Below are 22,697 nucleotides of genomic sequence, written 5' to 3' on the forward strand. Positions count from 1 at the left end.
CCAGAATGGTCCTGTATTTGGCTCCATCCATCTTCCCATCAATTTTAACCATCTTCCCTGTCCCTGCTGAAGAAAAGCAGGCCCAAACCATGATGCTGCCACCACCATGTTTGACAGTGGTGATGGTGTGTTCAGGTTGATGAGCTGTGTTGCTTTTACGCCAAACATAACGTTTTGCATTGTTGCCAAAAAGTTCAATTTTGGTTTCATCTGACCAGAGCACCTTCTTCCACATGTTTGGTGTGTCTCCCAGGTGGCTTGTGGCAAACTTTAAACAACACTTTTTATGGATATCTTTAAGAAATGTCTTTCTTCTTGCCACTCTTCCATAAAGGCCAGATTTGTGCAATATACGACTGATTGTTGTCCTATGGACAGAGTCTCCCACCTCAGCTGTAGATCTCTGCAGTTCATCCAGAGTGATCATGGGCCTCTTGGCTGCATCTCTGATCAGTCTTCTCCTTGTCTGAGCTGAAAGTTTAGAGGGACGGCCAGGTCTTGGTAGATTTGCAGTGGTCTGATACTCCTTCCACTTCAATATTATCGCTTGCACAGTGCTCCTTGGGATGTTTAAAGCTTGGGAAATATTTTTGTATCCAAATCCGGCTTTAAACTTCTTCACAACAGTATCTTGGACCTGCCTGGTGTGTTCCTTGTTCTTCATGATGCTCTCTGCGCTTTTAACGGACCTCTGAGACAATCACAGTGCAGGTGCATTTATACGGAGACTTGATTACACACAGGTGGATTGTATTTATCATCATTAGTCATTCAGGTCAACATTGGATCATTCAGAGATCCTCACTGAACTTCTGGAGAGAGTTTGCTGCACTGAAAGTAAAGGGGCTGAATAATTTTGCACGCCCAATTTTTCAGTTTTTGATTTGTTAAAAAAGTTTGAAATATCCAATAAATGTCGTTCCACTTCATGATTGTGTCCCACTTGTTGTTGATTCTTCACAAAAAAATACAGTTTTATATCTTTATGTTTGAAGCCTGAAATGTGGCAAAAGGTCGCAAAGTTCAAGGGGGCCGAATACTTTCGCAAGGCACTGTACAAAGCCTCCAGTGATGATCCATGGCACGAAGCCTCCAGCGTTGATCCCCAGTCCGGACCTCCAGCGACGGTCCCCAGTCCGGAGCCTGCAGCGACAGTCCCCAGTCCGGAGCCTCCAGCGACGGTCGCCAGTCCGGAGCCTCCAGCGACGGTCCCCAGTCCGGAGCCTGCAGCGACGGTCCCCAGTCTGGAGCCTCCAGCGACGGTCCCCAGTCCGGACCTCCAGCGACGGTCCCCAGTCCAGAGCCTCCAGCGACGGTCCCCAGTCCGGAGCCTCCAGCGACGGTCCCCAGTCCGGAGCCTGCAGCGATGGTTCCCAGTCCGGAGCCTCCGGCGATGATCGGTGGTCTGTTTCCTACGACGAGGATCTCCCAGCGGAGGGATCTGCGGGCGGAGGGGGATCTACATCCCGCACCGGAGCCACCGCCGTGAGGGATGCCCACCCGGACCCTCCCCTTTAGAGGCAGGTTTTGCGGCCGGAGTCCGCACCTTTGGGGGTACTGTCACGCCCTGGTATTAGAGAGGCTTTTATTCTCTATTTTATTTAGGCCAGGGTGTGACTAGGGTGGGCATTCTAGTTTCCTTATTTCTATGTTTTCTATTTCTTTGTGTTTGGCCGAATGTGGTTCCCAATCAGAGGCAGCTGTCTATCGTTGTCTCTGATTGGGAATCATACTTAGGCAGCCTTTTTCCCCACCTGTGTTTTGTGGGTAGTTATTTTCTGTTTAGTGTCTGCACCTGACAGAACTGTTTTGTTTTTTCCCTTTGTTATTTTGTTGGAGTGTTTTTGAGTAATAAAGAATCATGAACACTTACCACGCTGCGTTTTGGTCCATGCCTTCTGATGACAGACGTTACAGTCAGACGAGCCTACTCTAGCTCTGTTTCACGTTGATGGTAACAGTAAGGTTGTATTTAACTGTGTTTTAGGAGCTTTGTGAGGCTGGAGGTGAACATTCACTAGATGATGTAATCACCGGTTGGTCTGAAGTGCTGGTCTCGTGGTGAATGTAGGAGGGCGGACAGGGCCACGCTGCTGATCTGGGGATTTCTCTCTATATGTCAGTTCACAGTGACACTGCCAGCTAGTCAGGTCCCAGATCTGTTTGTGCTAAGATGTAATCTCCTTGAAATGGCAATTAGTGACTCCTCTCTCTCTCTCTCTGTCTGTCTGTCTGTCTGTCTGTCTGTCTGTCTGTCTGTCTGTCTGTCTGTCTGTCTGTCTGTCTGTCTGTCTCTCTGTCTCTCTGTCTGTCTGTCTGTCTGTCTGTCTGTCTGTCTGTCTCTCTCTCTCTCTCTCTCTCTCTCTCTCTCTCTCTCTCTCTCTGTCTGTCTGTCTGTCTGTCTGTCTGTCTGTCTGTCTGTCTGTCTGTCTGTCTGTCTGTCTGTCTCTCTCTCCACCAGATCTCCCATCAAGCTCAGCCATCCAGGTCTCCTCTCGTGAAGACAAGAAGTATGCCACGCTGTTCCAGTCGGTGGTCCTGCCGTGTCAATACTCCAGCATGTCCACCCAGACGCCTGTGGTCCAATGGTGGTACAAGTCTTACTGCCGCGACCGCACCCGCGACGCCTTCAGCTTCCCGGAGGGCCTGGGGGTACGGGGCTCCTCGTCCCATCTAGACTGCTCCGATTCTAGCCGCACCGTCCGCGTGGTGGCCTCCGTCACCGGATCCTCCATCACCCTGGCCGAGCACTACAAGGGCAGAGATATTACTATCATCAACAGTAAGACATGGCACTCAATACTACTGTTGTTGATGATGCTATTACATCAGGAGGACTAGATGTCCAGGGAGGCTGGTCAGGTCCTCTAGATAAAAGACATGTCACTAGTGTTGTTGATGATGCTATTACATCAGGAGGACTAGATGTCCAGGGAGGCTGGTCAGGTCCTCTAGATAAAAGACATGTCACTACTGTTGTTGATGATGCTATTACATCAGGAAGACTATATGTCCAGGGAGGCTGGTCAGGTCTTCTAGATAAAAGACATGTCACTAGTGTTGTTGATGATGCTATTACATCAGGAGGACTAGATGTCCAGGGAGGCTGGTCAGGTCCTCTAGATAAAAGACATGTCACTAGTGTTGTTGATGATGCTATTACATCAGGAGGACTAGATGTCCAGGGAGGCTGGTCAGGTCCTCTAGATAAAAGACATGTCACTAGTGTTGTTGATGATGCTATTACATCAGGAGGACTAGATGTCCAGGGAGGCTGGTCAGGTCCTCTAGATAAAAGACATGTCACTAGTGTTGTTGATGATGCTATTACATCAGGAGGACTAGATGTCCAGGGAGGCTGGTCAGGTCCTCTAGATAAAAGACATGTCACTAGTGTTGTTGATGATGCTATTACATCAGGAGGACTAGATGTCCAGGGAGGCTGGTCAGGTCCTCTAGATAAAAGACATGTCACTAGTGTTGTTGATGATGCTATTACATCAGGAAGACTATATGTCCAGGGAGGCTGGTCAGGTCTTCTAGATAAAAGACATGTCACTAGTGTTGTTGATGATGCTATTACATCAGGAAGACTAGATGTCCAGGGAGGCTGGTCAGGTCCTCTAGATAAAAGACATGTCATTAGTGTTGTTGATGATGCTATTACATCAGGAGGACTAGATGTCCAGGGAGGCTGGTCAGGTCCTCTAGATAAAATACATGTCACTACTGTTGTTGATGATGCTATTACATCAGGAGGACTAGATGTCCAGGGAGGCTGGTCAGGTCCTCTAGATAAAAGACATGTCACTAGTGGTGTTGTTGATGTTATTACATCAGGAGGACTAGATGTCCAGGGAGGCTGGTCAGGTCCTCTAGATAAAAGACATGTCACTACTGTTGTTGTTGATGTTATTACATCAGGAGGACTAGATGTCCAGGGAGGCTGGTCAGGTCCTCTAGATAAAAGACATGTCACTAGTTTTGTTGATGATGCTATTACATCAGGAGGACTAGATGTCCAGGGAGGCTGGTCAGGTCCTCTAGATAAAAGACATGTCACTAGTGTTGTTGATGATGCTATTACATCAGGAGGACTAGATGTCCAGGGAGGCTGGTCAGGTCCTCTAGATAAAAGACATGTCACTAGTGTTGTTGATGATGCTATTACATCAGGAGGACTAGATGTCCAGGGAGGCTGGTCAGGTCCTCTAGATAAAATACATGTCACTAGTGTTGTTGATGATGCTATTACATCAGGAAGACTATATGTCCAGGGAGGCTGGTCAGGTCTTCTAGATAAAAGACATGTCACTAGTGTTGTTGATGATGCTATTACATCAGGAAGACTAGATGTCCAGGGAGGCTGGTCAGGTCCTCTAGATAAAAGACATGTCATTAGTGTTGTTGATGATGCTATTACATCAGGAGGACTAGATGTCCAGGGAGGCTGGTCAGGTCCTCTAGATAAAATACATGTCACTAGTGTTGTTGATGATGCTATTACATCAGGAGGACTAGATGTCCAGGGAGGCTGGTCAGGTCCTCTAGATAAAAGACATGTCACTAGTGTTGTTGATGATGTTATTACATCAGGAGGACTAGATGTCCAGGGAGGCTGGTCAGGTCCTCTAGATAAAAGACATGTCACTAGTGTTGTTGATGATGCTATTACATCAGGAAGACTATATGTCCAGGGAGGCTGGTCAGGTCCTCTAGATAAAAGACATGTCACTAGTGTTGTTGATGATGCTATTACATCAGGAGGACTAGATGTCCAGGGAGGCTGGTCAGGTCCTCTAGATAAAAGACATGTCACTAGTGTTGTTGATGATGTTATTACATCAGGAGGACTAGATGTCCAGGGAGGCTGGTCAGGTCCTATAGATAAAAGACATGTCACTAGTGTTGTTGATGATGCTATTACATCAGGAAGACTAGATGTCCAGGGAGGCTGGTCAGGTCCTCTAGATAAAAGACATGTCACTAGTGTTGTTGATGATGTTATTACATCAGGAGGACTAGATGTCCAGGGAGGCTGGTCAGGTCCTCTAGATAAAAGACATGTCACTAGTGTTGTTGATGATGCTATTACATCAGGAAGACTAGATGTCCAGGGAGGCTGGTCAGGTCCTCTAGATAAAAGACATGTCACTAGTGTTGTTGATGATGTTATTACATCAGGAGGACTAGATGTCCAGGGAGGCTGGTCAGGTCCTCTAGATAAAAGACATGTCACTAGTGTTGTTGATGATGCTATTACATCAGGAGGACTAGATGTCCAGGGAGGCTGGTCAGGTCCTCTAGATAAAAGACATGTCACTAGTGTTGTTGATGATGCTATTACATCAGGAGGACTAGATGTCCAGGGAGGCTGGTCAGGTCCTCTAGATAAAAGACATGTCACTAGTGTTGTTGATGATGCTATTACATCAGGAAGACTATATGTCCAGGGAGGCTGGTCAGGTCTTCTAGATAAAAGACATGTCACTAGTGTTGTTGATGATGCTATTACATCAGGAAGACTAGATGTCCAGGGAGGCTGGTCAGGTCCTCTAGATAAAAGACATGTCACTAGTGTTGTTGATGATGTTATTACATCAGGAGGACTAGATGTCCAGGGAGGCTGGTCAGGTCCTCTAGATAAAAGACATGTCACTAGTGTTGTTGATGATGCTATTACATCAGGAAGACTATATGTCCAGGGAGGCTGGTCAGGTCTTCTAGATAAAAGACATGTCACTAGTGTTGTTGATGATGCTATTACATCAGGAAGACTAGATGTCCAGGGAGGCTGGTCAGGTCCTCTAGATAAAAGACATGTCATTAGTGTTGTTGATGATGCTATTACATCAGGAGGACTAGATGTCCAGGGAGGCTGGTCAGGTCCTCTAGATAAAATACATGTCACTAGTGTTGTTGATGATGCTATTACATCAGGAGGACTAGATGTCCAGGGAGGCTGGTCAGGTCCTCTAGATAAAAGACATGTCACTAGTGTTGTTGATGATGTTATTACATCAGGAGGACTAGATGTCCAGGGAGGCTGGTCAGGTCCTCTAGATAGAAGACATGTCACTAGTGTTGTTGATGATGCTATTACATCAGGAAGACTATATGTCCAGGGAGGCTGGTCAGGTCCTCTAGATAAAAGACATGTCACTAGTGTTGTTGATGATGCTATTACATCAGGAGGACTAGATGTCCAGGGAGGCTGGTCAGGTCCTCTAGATAAAAGACATGTCACTAGTGTTGTTGATGATGTTATTACATCAGGAGGACTAGATGTCCAGGGAGGCTGGTCAGGTCCTATAGATAAAATACATGTCACTAGTGTTGTTGATGATGCTATTACATCAGGAAGACTAGATGTCCAGGGAGGCTGGTCAGATCCTCTAGATAAAAGACATGTCACTAGTGTTGTTGATGATGTTATTACATCAGGAGGACTAGATGTCCAGGGAGGCTGGTCAGGTCCTCTAGATAAAAGACATGTCACTAGTGTTGTTGATGATGCTATTACATCAGGAGGACTAGATGTCCAGGGAGGCTGGTCAGGTCCAGCAGATCAAAATAAAGATCATGTAGATAAAGGTCACAGGTGGTTGAGGTCACAGGCAGGTCACAAGGCTGCCTCTCTTCTCAATTCCATAACACACACGTTGACATGCACCCACCCACATGCGTGTTGTGAGGTCCTCTGAAGAGACACTAAGTGGGTGTTGTGGAGGACAGGCAGGGTGATGAATAGGAAGAGACGTGATAGTCCGGCATCCCATTTTGACATAGCTACGTGGGGGACGCTCAGCCCGAACACTCACCTCCCCACAATCCCCAGCCAACGCGGCTCCACGTTCTCGTCTTCTATGCGTTTTAATGTGTTGACAGTTGGAGAAATTGCTTGAGCCACGCTAAGAATTCAAAGTATGAAAGTCAACGGTCCGACATTCTAGAACACTGCTGTGTGTACACATACACGTTTTGGACTCTGATTGCCGCTTTAGACTCATCGGTGAGCAGACAGGGAAAGAGAGCGAGAGAGAAAGATAGAGATGGATAGAGTAAGAGGGAGAGGAGAGAGAGACAGGGAAAGATGGAGAGAGAGAGAGAGAGAGAGGCGGAGAGGGAGACAGAGAGAGAGAGAGGGCAGGAGAGGGAAACAGAGAGAGAGAGAGAGAGAGCTGCAGAGAGAGAGAGAGGGGTGGAGAGAGAGAGCTGCAGAGAGAGAGAGAGAGAGAGGGAGCTGCAGAGAGAGAGAGAGGGGCGGAGAGGGAGACAGAGAGACAGAGAGAGAGTGCTGCAGAGAGAGAGAGAGGGGCGGAGAGGGAGACAGAGAGAGAGAGCTGTAGAGAGAGGGGCGGAGAGGGAGACAGAGAGAGAGAGAGGGAGGGACGGAGAGGGAGACAGAGAGAGAGAGGGGGGAAAGAGGGAAAGGAATGGACCTGCAAGTGGACTCCAGATTTATTGAGCTGTAAATCAGGGATAAGAATCAACCCTCTCTTCTCCTGTGACCAGATGGACAAAAGAGGATTTTTTCCCACATTGCTGTGCTTTAATGTTGTTCTCTCCCTCACACCTTGTTCTCTCTCTCTCTCTCTCTCTCTCTCTCTCTCTCTCTCTCGCTCTCTGTCACTGTCTCTGTCTCTGTCTCTGTCTCTGTCTCTCTCTCTCTCTCTCTCTCCCTGCCTCTCTCTCTCTGTCTCTCTGTCTCTCTCTCTCTCTCTCTCTCTCTCTCTCTCTCTCTCTCTCTCTCTGTTCTCTCTCTCTGTTCTCTCTCTCTCTCTCTGTTCTCTCTCCATCTTTCCCTCTCTGTCTCTCTCTGATGTGAGGCTCTTTAAAAGGAGCTCTCTCTGTTCTCTCTCTTCATCTGTCTCTCTCTGATGTGGGGCACTTCAAAAGGAGCTCTCTCTCTCTGTCTGTTCACTGTGAAGTCAGCCTTAATGGTTTGGCTCCTCTGGTGAACCCTGGAGTGGGCTCAAACACATTGAACTTCCTACCCTGTTCCAAGAATCTGTGGAGTAAGGATGGAGGAGGGGATGGGGGGGGGGGGGGGGGGATATACACATCAATATACACTATACACATCAATATACACATCAATATACACTATACACATCAAGATACACATGAATATACACTATACACATGAATATACACTATACACATCAATATACACTATACACATCAATATACACACCAATATACACTATACACATCAATATACACTATACACATCAAGATACACATCAATATACACTATACACATCAAGATACACATCAATTTACACTATACACCTCAATATACACATCACTATACACATCAAGATACAATATCAATATACACTATACACATCAATATACACTACACACGTCAATATACACATCAATATACACTATACACATCAATATACACTATACACATCAAGATACACATCAATATACACTATACACATCAATATACACATCAATATACACTATACACATCAATATACACTATACACATCAAGATACACATCAATATACACTATACACATCAATATACACATCAATATACACATCAATATACACTGTACACATCAATATACACATCAATTTACACTATACACCTCAATATACACATCAATATACACATCAATATACACATCAATATACACTATACACATCAATATACACTACACACATCAAAAAACATCAATATACACTATACACGTCAATATACACTATACACATCATGTTTACATCAATATACACTATACACATCAATATACACTACACACATCAATGTACACATCAATATACACTATACATTTCAATATACACATCAATATACACTACACACATCAATATACGCACCAATATACACTATACACATCAATATACACTATACACATCAATATACACTATACACATCAATATACACATCAATATACACTATACACATACATATACACTACACACATCAATGTACACATCACTATACAATATACACATCAATATACACTATACACATCAATATACACATCAATATACACTACACACAACAATATACACTATACACATCATGTTCACATCAATATACACTATACACATCAATATACACTACACACATCAATTTACACATCAATATACACTATACACATCAATATACACATCAATATACACTACACACATACACTATACACACTATACACATCAATATACACTATACACATCAATATACACATCAATATACACTATACACATCAATATACACATCAATATACACTATACACATCAATATACACTACACACATCATGTTCACATCAATACATGAAAAGTTAAACACATTCATCATAGAAAACCAACACATTGTTCAGTAAAAATGTATTTAATCAGCCTTGAGGAACCAATTCACCCACTTTTAGAGAGCCTTGGAGATGATTCCACAAGGTGCAAAACAACTAAAAGCAGATTTGCTAAGTGATCTGCAGAGTGATCTCCAGAGTGATCTCCAGAGTGATCTCCAGAGTGATCTCCAGAGTGATCTGCAGAGTGATCTGCAGAGTGATCTCCAGAGTGATCTGCAGAGAGATCTCCAGAGTGATCTGCAGAGTGATCTGCAGAGTGATCTCCAGAGTGATCTGCAGAGTGATCTCCAGAGTGATCTCCAGAGTGATCTCCAGAGTGATCTGCAGAGTGATCTGCAGAGTGATCTCCAGAGTGATCTCCAGAGTGATCTCCAGAGTGATCTGCAGAGTGATCTGCAGAGTGATCTCCAGAGTGATCTGCAGAGAGATCTCCAGAGTGATCTGCAGAGTGATCTGCAGAGTGATCTCCAGAGTGATCTGCAGAGTGATCTCCAGAGTGATCTGCAGAGTGATCAGCAGAGTGATCTGCAGAGTGATCTGCAGAGTGATCTGCAGAGTGATCTGCAGAGTGATCTCCAGAGTGATCTGCAGAGTGATCTCCAGAGTGATCTGCAGAGTGATCTCCAGAGTGATCTCCAGAGTGATCTGCAGAGTGATCTCCAGAGTGATCTCCAGAGTGATCTGCAGAGTGATCCTCCCTGAGACCGGGTCTGGTATCTCATACGTCTTTAAGTTTAACATGGAGGTAAGGTACAGCGGAGGTTTATGCAGAAGGGAAAAGAAGAGTGCAGTGCGTCGATCTACGAGACTTCAAAGAGGCCCAGACGTCTTCCTGATACAGAATGCAGTGACATGTACTGCACCTATTGTCCATAATAAAGTGTAGTGCAGTATTATAACCTGCACCAAATGGGTTCAATACAGTGGCATGTTAATAGATCTCCATTAAAACTATTTTCTGGTTGTCCATAGGATTTGAGACTTGCAGTCTCCTAACCCACATCCCCACCTCCAGCCCGACCCCCAACAGGAAAGGCTGTTCATCATGCTTGTCTCTTCCTGTCCCTTAAATAGGTCTGTTTACATGTCCGCCTCACAATGGACTGACTGGTCTGCTGAAAGACTCCCTCCACAGAGTCCACCCGACCTCTCGCCTCCTTTACTGTTTATCACAACTCCTCCGTGGACTGTGTCAGACACAATGTTCCCTCCTACTCCCCCTAACTGGCCAAAACAGTTGTCCTTGATGTCCTTGACAGTTGTCCTTGACGATCTTGATATTTATATTCTCAGTTGAAACCCGAGGTGACGTATTTGAGACTTCACATGGGAAGTTAAGGAATGTTGTAAGATAGTTTGACAAAGTGATGTTTAACAGAGTGATGTTTGACAGAGTGATGTTTGACAGAGTGATGTTTAACAGAGTCATGTGTTAGATGTGATGTTTAACAGAGTGATGTTTGACAGAGTGATGTGTTAGATGTGCTGTTTAACAGAGTGATGTTTGACAGAGTGATGTGTTAGATATGATGTTTGACAAAGTGATGTTTAACAGAGTGATGTTTGACAGAGTGATGTTTAACAGAGTGATGTTTAACAGAGTGGTGTTTAACAGAGTGATGTTTGACAGAGTGATGTGTTAGATGTGCTGTTTAACAGAGTGATGTTTGACAGAGTGATGTTTAACAGAGTGATGTTTGACAGAGTGATGTTTAACAGAGTGATGTTTGACAGAGTGATGTTTAACAGAGTGATGTGTTAGATGTGATGTTTAACAGAGTGATGTTTGACAGAGTGATGTGTTAGATGTGCTGTTTAACAGAGTGATGTTTGACAGAGTGATGTTTGACAGAGTGATGTTTAACAGAGTGATGTTTGACAAAGTGATGTGTTAGATGTGCTGTTTAACAGAGTGATGTTTGACAGAGTGATGTTTGACAGAGTGATGTTTAACAGAGTGATGTTTGACAGAGTGATGTGTTAGATGTGCTGTTTAACAGAGTGATGTTTGACAGAGTGATGTTTGACAGAGTGATGTTTAACAGAGGGATGTTTGACAGAGTGATGTGTTAGATGTGCTGTTTAACAGAGTGATGTTTGACAGAGTGATGTTTGACAGAGTGATGTTTAACAGAGTGATGTTTGACAGAGTGATGTGTTAGATGTGCTGTTTAACAGAGTGATGTTTGACAGAGTGATGTTTGACAGAGTGATGTTTAACAGAGTGATGTTTGACAGAGTGATGTGTTAGATGTGCTGTTTAACAGAGTGATGTTTGACAGAGTGATGTTTGACAGAGTGATGTTTAACAGAGTGATGTTTAACAGAGTGATGTTTGACAGAATTATGTTTAACAGAGTGATGTTTGATAGAGTGATGTTTAACAGAGTGATGTTTGACAGAGTGATGTTTGACAGAGTGATGTTTAACAGAGTGATGTTTGACAAAGTGATGTTTAACAGAGTGATGTTTGACAGAGTGATGTTTGACAGAGTGATGTTTAACAGAGTGATGTTTGACAGAGTGATGTGTTAGATATGATGTTTGACAAAGTGATGTTTAACAGAGTGATGTTTGACAGAGTGATGTGTTAGATGTGCTGTTTAACAGAGTGATGTTTGACAGAGTGATGTTTGACAGAGTGATGTTTAACAGAGTGATGTTTAACAGAGTGATGTTTGACAGAGTGATGTGTTAGATATGATGTTTGACAAAGTGATGTTTAACAGAGTGATGTTTAACAGAGTGATGTTTGACAGAGTGATGTTTGACAGAGTGATGTTTAACAGAGTGATGTTTGACAGAGTGATGTGTTAGATATGATGTTTGACAAAGTGATGTTTAACAGAGTGATGTTTGACAGAGTGGTGTTTAACAGAGTGATGTTTGACAGAGTGATGTGTTAGATGTGCTGTTTAACAGAGTGATGTTTGACAGAGTGATGTTTGACAGAGTGATGTTTAACAGAGTGATGTTTGACAAAGTGATGTTTAACAGAGTGATGTTTAACAGAGTGATGTTTAACAGAGTGATGTTTGACAGTTATGTTTAACAGAGTGATGTTTGACAGAGTGATGTTTAACAGAATGATGTTTAACAGAGTGATGTTTGATAGAGTGATGTTTGACAGAGTGATGTTTAACAGAGTGATGTTTGACAGAGTGATGTTTAACAGAGTGATGTTTAACAGAGTGATGTTTGATAGAGTGATGTTTGACAGAATGATGTTTAACAGAGTGATGTTTGATAGAGTGATGTTTGACAGAGTGATGTTTAACAGAGTGATGTTTAACAGAGTGATGTTTAACAGAGTGATGTTTGATAGAGTGATGTTTGACAGAATGATGTTTAACAGAGTGATGTTTGATAGAGTGATGTTTGACAGAGTGATGTTTGACAGAGTGATGTGTTAGATGTGCTGTTTAATAGAGTGATGTTTAACAGAGTGATGTTTGACAGAGTGATGTTTGACAGAGTGATGTTTAACAGAGTGATGTTTGATAGAGTGATGTTTGATAGAGTGATGTTTGACAGAGTGATGTTTGATAGAGTGATGTTTGACAGAGTGATGTTTAACAGAGTGATGTTTAACAGAGTGATGTTTGACAGAGTGATGTTTAACAGAGTGATGTTTGACAGAGTGATGTTTAACAGAGTGATGTTTAACAGAGTGATGTTTGACAGAGTGATGTTTAACAGAGTGATGTTTGATAGAGTGATGTTTGACAGAGTGATGTTTGACAAAGTGGTGTTTAACAGAGTGATGTTTGACAGAGTGATGTTTAACAGAGTGATGTTTAACAGAGTGATGTTTGACAGAGTGATGTTTAACAGAGTGATGTTTGACAGAGTGATGTTTAACAGAGTGATGTTTAACAGAGTGATGTTTGACAGAGTGATGTTTGACAAAGTGGTGTTTAACAGAGTGATGTTTAACAGAGTGATGTTTAACAGAGTGATGTTTGACAGAGTGATGTTTGACAGAGTGATGTTTGACAAAGTGGTGTTTAACAGAGTGATGTTTAACAGAGTGATGTTTAACAGAGTGATGTTTGACAGAGTGATGTTTGACAGAGTGATGTTTAACAGAGTGATGTTTGACAGAGTGATGTTTAACAGAGTGATGTTTAACAGAGTGATGTTTGACAGAGTGATGTTTAACAGAGTGATGTTTGACAGAATTATGTTTAACAGAGTGATGTTTGATAGAGTGATGTTTAACAGAGTGATGTTTGACAGAGTGATGTTTGACAGAGTGATGTTTAACAGAGTGATGTTTGACAAAGTGATGTTTAACAGAGTGATGTTTGACAGAGTGATGTTTGACAGAGTGATGTTTAACAGAGTGATGTTTGACAGAGTGATGTGTTAGATATGATGTTTGACAAAGTGATGTTTAACAGAGTGATGTTTGACAGAGTGATGTGTTAGATGTGCTGTTTAACAGAGTGATGTTTGACAGAGTGATGTTTGACAGAGTGATGTTTAACAGAGTGATGTTTAACAGAGTGATGTTTGACAGAGTGATGTGTTAGATATGATGTTTGACAAAGTGATGTTTAACAGAGTGATGTTTAACAGAGTGATGTTTGACAGAGTGATGTTTGACAGAGTGATGTTTAACAGAGTGATGTTTGACAGAGTGATGTGTTAGATATGATGTTTGACAAAGTGATGTTTAACAGAGTGATGTTTGACTGAGTGGTGTTTAACAGAGTGATGTTTGACAGAGTGATGTGTTAGATGTGCTGTTTAACAGAGTGATGTTTGACAGAGTGATGTTTGACAGAGTGATGTTTAACAGAGTGATGTTTGACAAAGTGATGTTTAACAGAGTGATGTTTAACAGAGTGATGTTTAACAGAGTGATGTTTGACAGTGATGTTTAACAGAGTGATGTTTGACAGAGTGATGTTTAACAGAATGATGTTTAACAGAGTGATGTTTGATAGAGTGATGTTTGACAGAGTGATGTTTAACAGAGTGATGTTTAACAGAGTGATGTTTGATAGAGTGATGTTTGACAGAATGATGTTTAACAGAGTGATGTTTGATAGAGTGATGTTTGACAGAGTGATGTTTAACAGAGTGATGTTTAACAGAGTGATGTTTAACAGAGTGATGTTTGATAGAGTGATGTTTGACAGAATGATGTTTAACAGAGTGATGTTTGATAGAGTGATGTTTGACAGAGTGATGTTTGACAGAATGATGTGTTAGATGTGCTGTTTAACAGAGTGATGTTTAACAGAGTGATGTTTGACAGAGTGATGTTTGACAGAGTGATGTTTAACAGAGTGATGTTTAACAGAGTGATGTTTGACAGAATTATGTTTAACAGAGTGATGTTTGATAGAGTGATGTTTAACAGAGTGATGTTTGACAGAGTGATGTTTGACAGAGTGATGTTTAACAGAGTGATGTTTGACAAAGTGATGTTTAACAGAGTGATGTTTGACAGAGTGATGTTTGACAGAGTGATGTTTAACAGAGTGATGTTTGACAGAGTGATGTGTTAGATATGATGTTTGACAAAGTGATGTTTAACAGAGTGATGTTTGACAGAGTGATGTGTTAGATGTGCTGTTTAACAGAGTGATGTTTGACAGAGTGATGTTTGACAGAGTGATGTTTAACAGAGTGAAGTTTAACAGAGTGATGTTTGACAGAGTGATGTGTTAGATATGATGTTTGACAAAGTGATGTTTAACAGAGTGATGTTTAACAGAGTGATGTTTGACAGAGTGATGTTTGACAGAGTGATGTTTAACAGAGTGATGTTTGACAGAGTGATGTGTTAGATATGATGTTTGACAAAGTGATGTTTAACAGAGTGATGTTTGACAGAGTGGTGTTTAACAGAGTGATGTTTGACAGAGTGATGTGTTAGATGTGCTGTTTAACAGAGTGATGTTTGACAGAGTGATGTTTGACAGAGTGATGTTTAACAGAGTGATGTTTGACAAAGTGATGTTTAACAGAGTGATGTTTAACAGAGTGATGTTTAACAGAGTGATGTTTGACAGTGATGTTTAACAGAGTGATGTTTGACAGAGTGATGTTTAACAGAATGATGTTTAACAGAGTGATGTTTGATAGAGTGATGTTTGACAGAGTGATGTTTAACAGAGTGATGTTTAACAGAGTGATGTTTGATAGAGTGATGTTTGACAGAATGATGTTTAACAGAGTGATGTTTGATAGAGTGATGTTTGACAGAGTGATGTTTAACAGAGTGATGTTTAACAGAGTGATGTTTAACAGAGTGATGTTTGATAGAGTGATGTTTGACAGAATGATGTTTAACAGAGTGATGTTTGATAGAGTGATGTTTGACAGAGTGATGTTTGACAGAGTGATGTGTTAGATGTGCTGTTTAACAGAGTGATGTTTAACAGAGTGATGTTTGACAGAGTGATGTTTGACAGAGTGATGTTTAACAGAGTGATGTTTGATAGAGTGATGTTTGATAGAGTGATGTTTGACAGAGTGATGTTTGATAGAGTGATGTTTGACAGAGTGATGTTTAACAGAGTGATGTTTAACAGAGTGATGTTTGACAGAGTGATGTTTAACAGAGTGATGTTTGACAGAGTGATGTTTAACAGAGTGATGTTTAACAGAGTGATGTTTGACAGAGTGATGTTTAACAGAGTGATGTTTGATAGAGTGATGTTTGACAGAGTGATGTTTGACAAAGTGGTGTTTAACAGAGTGATGTTTGACAGAGTGATGTTTAACAGAGTGATGTTTAACAGAGTGATGTTTGACAGAGTGATGTTTAACAGAGTGATGTTTGACAGCGTGATGTTTAACAGAGTGATGTTTAACAGAGTGATGTTTGACAGAGTGATGTTTGACAAAGTGGTGTTTAACAGAGTGATGTTTAACAGAGTGATGTTTAACAGAGTGATGTTTGACAGAGTGATGTTTGACAGAGTGATGTTTGACAAAGTGGTGTTTAACAGAGTGATATTTAACAGAGTGATGTTTAACAGAGTGATGTTTGACAGAGTGATGTTTGACAGAGTGATGTTTGACAGAGTGATGTTTGACAGAGTGATGTGTTAGATGTGCTGTTTAACAGAGTGATGTTTAACAGAGTGATGTTTGACAGAGTGATGTTTGACAGAGTGATGTTTAACAGAGTGATGTTTGATAGAGTGATGTTTGATAGAGTGATGTTTGACAGAGTGATGTTTGATAGAGTGATGTTTGACAGAGTGATGTTTAACAGAGTGATGTTTAACAGAGTGATGTTTGACAGAGTGATGTTTAACAGAGTGATGTTTGACAGAGTGATGTTTAACAGAGTGATGTTTAACAGAGTGATGTTTGACAGAGTGATGTTTAACAGAGTGATGTTTGATAGAGTGATGTTTGACAGAGTGATGTTTGACAAAGTGGTGTTTAACAGAGTGATGTTTGACAGAGTGATGTTTAACAGAGTGATGTTTAACAGAGTGATGTTTGACAGAGTGATGTTTAACAGAGTGATGTTTGACAGAGTGATGTTTAACAGAGTGATGTTTAACAGAGTGATGTTTGACAGAGTGATGTTTGACAAAGTGGTGTTTAACAGAGTGATGTTTAACAGAGTGATGTTTAACAGAGTGATGTTTGACAGAGTGATGTTTGACAGAGTGATGTTTGACAAAGTGGTGTTTAACAGAGTGATGTTTAACAGAGTGATGTTTAACAGAGTGATGTTTGACAGAGTGATGTTTGACAGAGTGATGTTTAACAGAGTGATGTTTGACAGAGTGATGTTTAACAGAGTGATGTTTAACAGAGTGATGTTTGACAGAGTGATGTTTGACAAAGTGGTGTTTAACAGAGTGATGTTTGATAGAGTGATGTTTGACAGAGTGATGTTTAACAGAGTGATGTTTAACAGAGTGATGTTTAACAGAGTGATGTTTGACAGAGTGATGTTTGACAAAGTGGTGTTTAACAGAGTGATGTTTAACAGAGTGATGTTTAACAGAGTGATGTTTGACAGAGTGATGTTTGACAGAGTGATGTTTAACAGAGTGATGTTTGACAGAGTGATGTTTAACAGAGTGATGTTTAACAGAGTGATGTTTGACAGAGTGATGTTTGACAAAGTGGTGTTTAACAGAGTGATGTTTAACAGAGTGATGTTTAACAGAGTGATGTTTAACAGAATGATGTTTAACAGAGTGATGTTTGATAGAGTGATGTTTGACAGAGTGATGTTTAACAGAGTGATGTTTAACAGAGTGATGTTTGACAGAGTGATGTTTGACAGAGTGATGTTTAACAGAGTGATGTTTAACAGAGTGATGTTTAACAGAGTGATGTTTGACAGAGTGATGTTTGACAGAGTGATGTTTGACAGAGTGATGTGATACTTCTTTTCTTTTAATATCTTCTGTCTTCCTCCCCCTCCCTCTCTCCAGAGGCTGACCTGCGTATCGGGGAGCTCCAGTGGGGAGACAGTGGGGTTTACCTGTGTAAGGTGATCATCTCTGACGACCTCGAGGGCAGGAATGAGGCCCCTGTGGAGCTTCTGGTGTTGGGTGAGTCCTCAACTCCCCTTCTCAGCCCTACCCTCTCCTCCCTCCAACCCTCCATTTCTCCACCCCCCCCCCCCCTCCTCCCCCCTACCCTCATCCCTCCTCACCCCCCTCCTCCCTACCTCTCCCCCCTGGCCCACTCCTCAGGAAGAAAACCACAATTACACAGGAAGTGAAGCCAACCCAGACAGGAAGGGAAAACACTTCATGCAATACTTTACATTTATGACATGAATTAAGGATATGCAAATACAAGTCCATTTAAATATGATTTCTCTAATTTACCCTCAGGCGACATGATTCAAGTTGACATGCAAGTTGATCCAGTTATATAAACCCCCTCATATAGATCTTATATAAACCCCCTCATATAGATCTTATATAAACCCCCTCATATAGACCTTATATAAACCCCCTCATATAGATCTTATATAAACCCCCTCATATAGACCTTATATAAACCCCCTCATATAGACGTTATACAAACCCCCTCATATAGACGTTATACAAACCCCCTCATATAGACGTTATATAAACCCCCTCATATAGACCTTATTTAAACCCCCTCATATAGACCTATATAGACTCTCCCAGTCATCTACCACCCTGCCTCTGACCTGCTGTCAGGTTGATCTCTCCCAGTCTGACATCTACCACCCTGCCTCTGACCTGCTGTCAGGTTGATCTCTCCCAGTCTGACATCTACCACCCTGCCTCTGACCTGCTGTCAGGTTGATCTCTCCCAGTCTGACATCTACCACCCTGCCTCTGACCTGCTGTCAGGTTGATCTCTCCCAGTCTGACATCTACCACCCTGCCTCTGACCTGCTTTCAGGTTGATCTCTCCCAGTCATCTACCCCCCTGCCTCTGACCTGCTGTCAGGTTGATCTCTCCCAGTCATCTACCACCCTGCCTCTGACCTGCTGTCAGGTTGATCTCTCCCAGTCTGACATCTACCACCCTGCCTCTGACCTGCTGTCAGGTTGATCTCTCCCAGTCTGACATCTACCACCCTGCCTCTGACCTGCTGTCAGGTTGATCTCTCCCAGTCTGACATCTACCACCCTGCCTCTGACCTGCTGTCAGGTTGATCTCTCCCAGTCATCTACCACCCTGCCTCTGACCTGCTGTCAGGTTGATCTCTCCCAGTCTGACATCTACCACCCTGCCTCTGACCTGCTGTCAGGTTGATCTCTCCCAGTCTGACATCTACCACCCTGCCTCTGACCTGCTGTCAGGTTGATCTCTCCCAGTCTGACATCTACCACCCTGCCTCTGACCTGCTGTCAGGTTGATCTCTCCCAGTCTGACATCTACCACCCTGCCTCTGACCTGCTGTCAGGTTGATCTCTCCCAGTCTGACATCTACCACCCTGCCTCTGACCTGCTGTCAGGTTGATCTCTCCCAGTCTGACATCTACCACCCTGCCTCTGACCTGCTGTCAGGTTGATCTCTCCCAGTCATCTACCCCCCTGCCTCTGACCTGCTGTCAGGTTGATCTCTCCCAGTCATCTACCACCCTGCCTCTGACCTGCTGTCAGGTTGATCTCTCCCAGTCTGACATCTACCACCCTGCCTCTGACCTGCTGTCAGGTTGATCTCTCCCAGTCTGACATCTACCACCCTGCCTCTGACCTGCTGTCAGGTTGATCTCTCCCAGTCTGACATCTACCACCCTGCCTCTGACCTGCTGTCAGGTTGATCTCTCCCAGTCTGACATCTACCACCCTGCCTCTGACCTGCTGTCAGGTTGATCTCTCCCAGTCTGACATCTACCACCCTGCCTCTGACCTGCTGTCAGGTTGATCTCTCCCAGTCTGACATCTACCACCCTGCCTCTGACCTGCTGTCAGGTTGATCTCTCCCAGTCATCTACCCCCCTGCCTCTGACCTGCTGTCAGGTTGATCTCTCCCAGTCTGACATCTACCACCCTGCCTCTGACCTGCTGTCAGGTTGATCTCTCCCAGTCTGACATCTACCACCCTGCCTCTGACCTGCTGTCAGGTTGATCTCTCTCAGTCTGACATCTACCACCCTGCCTCTGACCTGCTGTCAGGTTGATCTCTCCCAGTCTGACATCTACCACCCTGCCTCTGACCTGCTGTCAGGTTGATCTCTCCCAGTCATCTACCCCCCTGCCTCTGACCTGCTGTCAGGTTGATCTCTCCCAGTCTGACATCTACCACCCTGCCTCTGACCTGCTGTCAGGTTGATCTCTCCCAGTCTGACATCTACCACCCTGCCTCTGACCTGCTGTCAGGTTGATCTCTCCCAGTCTGACATCTACCACCCTGCCTCTGACCTAGTGCCAGGTTGCTAGGCAGTAGTCACTCCTGTTATGTAACCAGGCTCCGTTAGTTGTTAGCTAAGGAACATCTATCAATGGGAACAATGCAGCTATCATGAGAACAATAGTGGCCCATCATTTAGTGTAGAGATGTACAGGACTGAGTACTGTTGGGATAATAGTATCCCATCATCTAGTGTAGAGATGTACAGGACCGAGTACTGTTGGGACAATAGTAGCCCATCATCTAGTGTAGAGATGTACAGGACTGAGTACTGTTGGGATAATAGTGGCCCATCATCTAGTGTAGAGATATACAGGACTGAGTACTGTTAGGGAGGTGTCTTCTTGACATCCTGCCTGTTGGCTAGTGGGATAGGTCAGTCTGTACCCACTCAGTGTAGTGTGTTGTAATGCTAATGCCTTTCCTGTGTGATATACTGTCTGTTAGCTGGGAAGGTACAACTTGCTTCCTTAGCATGAAAAGCAAGTGTCTGTTTGAGTGAATCCTGTGTTGGTGTGTGTGTGTACATGTCTGCATTCATGCGTGTTTATGTATATTTATGTGTTGTTGCTCAACAATGGCGGCCTCACATCCCTGAGTGCGGTAACTAGCGTCGCCATGGTGACGCTCTGCGGGGCCATGCTGCTTGAGAGAGAGAGAGACCTTTTATTTGGCTGGCTGGCTCTCTATAACACACTACAGTCCAGTAGAACCATCCACTCAGCACTAAGTCCAGAGTCTCTATAACACACTACAGTCCAGTAGAACCACCCACTCAGCACTAAGTCCAGAGTCTCTATAACACACTACAAACCAGTAGAACCACACACTCAGCACTAAGTCCAGAGTCTCTATAACACACTACAAACCAGTAGAACCACCCACTCAGCACTAAGTCCAGAGTCTCTATAACACACTACAGCCCAGCTACGTGTAGTAGCTCTCACAGAACTACACCATCTCTTTAATCCACAGTGGTCTGTCAGTGGACCATGTTCTCTGTGATGTGTAGTTTCTCTCACAGAACTACACCCTCCCTTTAAACCACAGTGGTCTGTCAGGGGACCATGTCCTCTGTGATGTGTAGTTTCTCTCACAGAACTACATTGAGTAGAAATTGGGTTACCCCACATATTGACCTAGTATAGTAGGAGCCACTTGTCGGGATTCCCACGGCAACAACCGGGTTTTCCTGTCGGTCAGTAGTCTTGTTAGTGTGTGTTGTATTGTAGGCTTGTTAGTGTGTGTTGTATTGTAGGCTTGTTAGTGTGTGTTGTATTGTAGGCTTGTTAATGTGTGTTGTATTGTAGGCTTGTCAGTGTGTGTTGTATTGTAGGCTTGTTAGTGTGTGTTGTATTGTAGGCTTGTTAGTGTGTGTTGTATTGTAGGCTTGTTAGTGTGTGTTGTATTGTAGGCTTGTTAGTGTGTGTTGTATTGTAGGCTTGTAAGGTCAGGTTCTCTGGTTGTGAAGGGGGCAGGAACAGTTTTCTCCACTTTAATAGTCAACACATGGGTCAGAGGTCATGGAAAGAACAAACGTCCAGACTGAGTGAAACAGTAAAACCTCTAAATTCCTCTCTGCTTCATAATGACTACCAGCCAGTCAGGCAACGGTGCGTTAGCCCAGTACCCAGTTAGCCCAGTACCCAGTTAGCCCAGTACCCAGTTAGCCCAGTACCCAGTTAGCCCAGTACCCAGCAGTGAGGGGAGGAATTCCAGGAGGAACATCCAGCTAAGCTGCTCTTGATGTGGTCAAAGAGAGTCGGGCTGTCCAGGAGGGCTTGGAGCTCCTACACCATTAAACCCTCTTCCTGTCTGTCTGATACTTACAACTCACTCTGAGAAAGTTGTTTTGCCTGAACAGGAACAATGTACTGACACGGGTCTGTATCAGGATCCCTGCTTCAAACCACTGGAGGCCAGGACAGAGAGTCTACTTCTCAACACAGGACAGTCTGTCCTGTACCAGCCTGAACAATAGACAGATATGGGCAGCATATTGCCAAGGTTGGTATCAGGATCCCTGCTTCAAACCACTGGAGGCCACAGGAGAAACATTGTGCTCCTTTGGGGTAATAGAAACATAGGTCTACACACTTCAACAAACGAACAGGGTTGTATTCCCTCAGGCAGGGTCCAACCCAGGCAGGGTCCAACCCAGGCAGGGTCCAACCCCAGGCAGGGTCCTACCCCAGGCAGGGTCCAACCCCAGGCAGGGTCCAACCCCAGGCAGGGTACAACCCCAGGCAGGGTCCTACCCCAGGCAGGGTCCTACCCCAGGCAGGGTCCTACCCCAGGCAGGGTCCTACCCCAGGCAGGGTCCAACCCAGGCAGGGTCCAACCCAGGCAGGGTCCAACCCCAGGCAGGGTCCTACCCCAGGCAGGGTCCTACCCCAGGCAGGGTCCAACCCAGGCAGGGTCCAACCCAGGCAGGGTCCAACCCCAGGCAGGGTCCTACCCCAGGCAGGGTCCTACCCCAGGCAGGGTCCAACCCAGGCAGGGTCCAACCCAGGCA

The 22,697-nt window shown here is 43.7% G+C and overlaps 1 protein-coding gene across 6 annotated transcripts in view; it reads left to right on the forward strand.

The window, feature by feature from the left end:
- LOC110495403 (immunoglobulin-like domain-containing receptor 2) overlaps nt 1–22,697 on the forward strand; it is a 46,611-nt gene that overhangs the window by 5,851 nt on the left and 18,063 nt on the right. For all 6 annotated transcript variants that reach the window (XM_036951577.1, XM_036951578.1, XM_036951581.1 and 3 more), the window contains exons 2-3: nt 2,462–2,782; nt 17,772–17,891. In XM_036951577.1, the coding sequence (XP_036807472.1) occupies nt 2,462–2,782; nt 17,772–17,891 (441 nt within the window). The remainder of the gene's footprint in view (nt 1–2,461; nt 2,783–17,771; nt 17,892–22,697) is intronic.

Source organism: Oncorhynchus mykiss, chromosome 18 (genome assembly GCF_013265735.2).
Source record: "Oncorhynchus mykiss isolate Arlee chromosome 18, USDA_OmykA_1.1, whole genome shotgun sequence".
In the NCBI taxonomy this organism is placed as follows: Eukaryota; Metazoa; Chordata; class Actinopteri; order Salmoniformes; family Salmonidae; genus Oncorhynchus; species Oncorhynchus mykiss.